The sequence below is a fragment of the Etheostoma cragini genome, chromosome 1 (genome assembly GCF_013103735.1).
Source record: "Etheostoma cragini isolate CJK2018 chromosome 1, CSU_Ecrag_1.0, whole genome shotgun sequence".
Classification (NCBI taxonomy): domain Eukaryota; kingdom Metazoa; phylum Chordata; class Actinopteri; order Perciformes; family Percidae; genus Etheostoma; species Etheostoma cragini.
In genome coordinates this window covers 18,178,470-18,183,320 of record NC_048407.1, presented here as the reverse complement: position 1 = coordinate 18,183,320, position 4,851 = coordinate 18,178,470, and the positions used below count along the sequence as shown (strand labels likewise).

At 40.8% G+C, this 4,851-nt stretch overlaps 1 protein-coding gene across 1 annotated transcript in view; it reads left to right on the top strand.

Annotated features, from left to right (window-relative positions):
• The window catches only part of lmo1 (LIM domain only 1), a 26,763-nt gene extending 22,569 nt beyond the window's left edge, over window positions 1-4,194 (top strand). The window contains exons 3-4 of the mRNA XM_034884184.1: window positions 2,216-2,341; window positions 3,682-4,194. Of these exons, the coding sequence (XP_034740075.1) occupies window positions 2,216-2,341; window positions 3,682-3,787 (232 nt within the window). The 3' untranslated portion in view covers window positions 3,788-4,194. The remainder of the gene's footprint in view (window positions 1-2,215; window positions 2,342-3,681) is intronic.
• The last annotated feature ends 657 nt before the right edge of the window (window positions 4,195-4,851 follow it).

The following is a 4,851-nucleotide window of genomic DNA, read 5'->3' as shown; positions in this document are numbered from 1 at the left end:
ATGCCAATATTTGTTGTTTCAATGCCAAATTTTATTTTCAATACCACAGGTTACTGTCACTGTTCTAGCTCCATAGTAATGCAGATGATTTGTGGAATGCAGTTCAATGGTTCTGGGCTGGAATACCTGATCTCAGATGCCAAAAGTTGGTCAACTCCATGCAACACAGATATGAAGCAGTTCTCAGAAATAATGGTTATGCAACTAAATATTAGTGCAGTGATTCAAAGTAAAGCCAACCCTTGAGACTTTTTTTCAGTTTATACAGTAAATGTTTGAGTTTCTAAAGAATAATGAAAAGCCTAATATTCCTTTTTCTCCACCTTCTGTAAAGGTATAACACAAACTTGATTAATATTGGTCATGTTTTGATTTGGAATTGAATGTGCAGTGTTCCCAATCCATTGATATTATGGAATTAAAAGCTATTCTAAGGATTTTGAGCATTAGTCACATTTTGAACGCGCTGCCATTATTCTGACCACAACTGTAGATGTAGTTAAAAGGTAAAAACTAGCCACAGGTGTCGCATGCTGCCTTGAGTGAAGTGTTGGCAGCAAGCTGGGCTTCCCCACTGGGCGTCTTCACAACCTGTATGTATCAAGTCAGCACCATGTCCGCAGCCCAGCGGGGTGTAATGGAGAAGGGTTAGAATAATCATACGAGCTGTTATAGGTGTGTGCATGTCAGACTCTGTAAGTGGCCGAGGCTCTCTAGGCTCTCTCATAACGTCGGCTCCCTGAGGGAGAGCAGTAGACATCAGTGTGTGACCCTTCAGTCCAGTATAAAGCTCAGGTGTGGTGTTAAACATAGAGCAGACCCTGGCACTCGACTGGGACAGGAGGTGTGAGTGTCTTGTATCTTAAGGGGACATTGTTTTTGTCAATTGTAAGCAAAAGGGAAAAATAATTAGCATTTAATTCATAATTTTACAGAACCAAGATATCAGGCAGAGGAAAACCCATAAACTGCAATGGAAACAAGGAGCATTGATATTCAGTCAATTTTTGGATCAATATTGAATGTGTGGGAAAAAAAATGTTTGTAAAAGGAAGAATATAGTTTAAAAAAAAACGTCTGTGTGGAAAAAAAAAACATCATCTTTGTGTTACCGGTTGGTGGCAGATGTGTACTGTATGAGAACATGCAGTGTTTTACTAAAAGAGTTGTAACAATGTCTCTGTTTAACACCATGTGAATCCCTCTCATGGAACATAACAGCCTCTCTCCCTCTGTTTCTGTCTCTCCTGCTCCTCTGGGGCAGTGGCCCCTAATTAGAAGCAGGGCTGCTGGATAGACGTTTTCTTTAACAAGGTGAAAGCAACTGAATGGGACTAGCAGAAGCAGAATATCAACACTGTGATTCTTCTGTCTGAGCTCCCACACGTTTGGGGAAAAAGTGTTTAACAATCTGTTGGAATGGCAAACTGCTGTTGCCTTATCCCCTCTTGCAAAGCTGTGAACGGTACTACCCTGCAGAATATAAAAATATATCTGGCTTCAGAACCTCCAAATTAAACAAAGGGGCAGGCGCTTGGAAAAAGGTAAATGTGATTTGGAAAAACATTTGAGGCTCCTTTACTTTGAGAAGGAAACCGGAGCACCCGGAGAAAACCACAGGGCAGACACAGGGAGAACATGCAAACTCCACATAGAAAGGCCCGGGACGACCAGGGTTCGAAGCCAGTACCCTCTTCCTGTTGAGGCCACGGTGCCAACAATTGGGCCAGCATGCTGAGCCTGGATCCTTGTCACAGAAATCTTTGAACTCATTACTAGTATAGAACGTAACCTCTTGTATAAAAATCCAGCTGGCTTTGGATGGAGATAGGCTCACTAGGTATTTTAGCTATGAACGAAGAAAACTTTCAACAATTCAAATGGTTTGCTTCAGACCTGTTCTCATTGTGTTTGCAATGTGCAAGAGGAGAAATTCTTTGAAGAAGGAGATTAAAACCATGTGATCATTTTAATTAGATCATTAGCTGAGAATTAAGATCTATGTTTGTAACTCTCATTAACAGAAATACCAAGTGGGTGCCAAGAAACATTTGTGCATTATATGCGATGGGTTTCAATTTTGCCCTCTTTTTTCCTCCCATTGCAGCATTTTTCTGCTATTGTTCTTGCCGTCAGTATGTTTTTGTTTGCTATTTTATTGCATCAAGGTAAAGGGAAGGTGGGTTAATCTCTATCTGTGCTCTCTGTCTTTCAGGCTCTTTGGTACAACGGGGAACTGTGCAGCCTGCAGTAAACTGATCCCAGCCTTTGAAATGGTGATGAGAGCCAGAGATAATGTTTATCATTTGGACTGTTTTGCCTGTCAGCTTTGTAACCAGAGGTAAGAACGGGGATTATAACTGATCAACAACATTGCCTTTAAAAAAACAAACATGCATGGGTTGTTAAAATGGCAAATAGTCTAAATATTAGAAGCTGTTGAAAAGGCTCTCTTAAGGTCTTATTATATTATTACATACCCCGGAACAACTCTGGAAAAAAAACTAAGTTGTGGATTTTCCTGTGGTGTAAAAATAAAGGTTGCTGTATTGCATTTGTAATGCTCTGCTAATTTCCTGTTGTGACACACTTCCAGGAGCTTGTCCTTTTTTTTGTTGGCTAGCTCTGTACATGTTTTAAGCCACAGGGACGTCAAATTAGCTCTTGCTCTTATGCATGCAACGAGTTATAGGAACCACAACCTTCAGAGGTGTGTTGCTAGAGAATGGACACAGATGTAAAATGGTGTTTCCTTAGTGATAGGATCTATTATGAAATTGGAGAGAGCACAAAGCCTATAGTATGATACACATAGAATATGACATACCCAAATATTGCTTTTCCCCATTAATATACTGTCAGTGATGGCACCACTTTGGGAGCAGACCGTCCTTTGCATGCTTGTCAGGGGTGCTGTGACCCTGCGCCTCCACACAGCAAAAGCCCATTAACCTTCTGCAGGCCAGATTCAGTTACCATAGTGAACACCTGCTGTAAGGGAATTATGACTGCAGTCTCTCTTCTCAGCTGGCAGACATGAAGCCAGGTCTCATCTGGCACAGTATTGCCCGTGACTGTTTTACCAGCCTGGCTCATTACTAAAGCCAAGCTATGCTCGGCTATATTCTTATCTTCACTCTCCTTCAGTCACATTATAGAGCTGTCTCCACTGTGTCACACAAACAAACAGCGGCACACAGAAGAACATCAAAAGGGCAGGCTGTTATGTGTTATTTTTCCTCTTCAATTCACTCTGAGACTTTGTGAGTACTGGTTCCAAACGGGTGTGTGAAAAAGCTAACCCAATGGCAGAGTTTGATTGAAAACTCCCGTGGTGCCACTGCCTTTTTGCGAGGGCCAGGGTGGGGAGAGTTGACCTGCCTTTCATCGGGTGCCAGGGCTTGTGTCCGTTTGCTTTGAAATGTTTGGAAATGAATTTTATTGGAAGCTACACATTTATGAAGACCATCAAAACAGGCGTCAGTGTGCGTCAGGTAGCGGGTTAGAGGGTCGACCAAATGTCCGCAATCAAACAGAATCATCATTAGGCCTACCTGCAGAGCCAGTCAACGCACACACACACACACACACACACACACCCACACCCACACACACGTCATACTTTCAACAGTAGTTGTCTAATTTTCTAACAGCTCTGCCTTTGTGTATCTTTGCCAACAGGTTTTGCGTGGGAGACAAGTTTTTCTTGAAAAACAACATGATTTTGTGTCAAATGGACTATGAGGAGGGCCAGCTGAATGGGAGCTTTGAGACACAGGTTCAATAGTTGGAACCTTGTGGCAGCAACAATCGGCTCCACACTTTACACACGAGATGGATGTTCTGCTGCACTTGGAAAAGACAAGCGTCTGTCTGCTTGCCTGCAATACTTTTTAAGACCCCTTTATCAGTCCCTAAGGACTCTATTGTAAATGTTCAACTTTTTGCCCCTCCCACTCCCCAACACTGAGCAGTTACAAATTTTGATGTACAGTTGTGCCTGCTTAGCTGAGCACTGTATTGCTTGTATGTTTTGTGAAATTTGTTTCCGGTTGGTTTTATTTTCCTTTTAGAAATGGTTCATTGGAGGGTATGTACAGTCTGTTTTCTCTGTATATATAAACTGGAACATTTATTTTATGAAATGTAATGCAATTTTATTACTAGTGTGAATTAAAGATTCTTAAATGTTCATAGTGAGTTTTTTCTCTTGTACCAAAACCAAAGTTGTTGGAAGTTGGCCCATGTGCCGATATGTAATTATGTCTTCAAAAAAACGGCAAAGCTTTAAAAGGCTTTGCAAGAGAAAATATATTTGAAGTACTTCTTCGCAACATGATGCAACAAAACAAGTTTTATTACATTTTACAGAATTCTGATGGAATTAGAAATGCTGTTTAAAATGAACTACGACTTTATTTGGAATAAAAGAATGCTTCTTCAAACTGTGTTGTTGTGAGCGTGCAGGTGTCATGAAAGGGAGTGAGTTAAGCTCAGCTGCTCTCTGTGATTCATGCTTCACTAATTGCCATCTGATTATAAGGGTGAATTGGCCTGGAAATTAAATGCAACAGCAAATAAATTAGAGAGAAAATAAATACTCATTGAGTTTGAGCTCATTCACACTCATCAGCAATAGAGGTGCAGAGCTGTATTAAAAAGTACTCTTCCCAGAAGACTCTTGTTAATGGTCTGTTTATCTGATGAGGTTATTTCTGACACACAAACCAAGAGCCAACAATATACAAAGTCTGGTTGAGTTGTCAAATATTCAGCTGATCCTTCAAGGGGTAAGTCATGTCAATGACTTTGCTTATTAAATGTAGTTTATCAAGTTATTCTTTTTTGGAC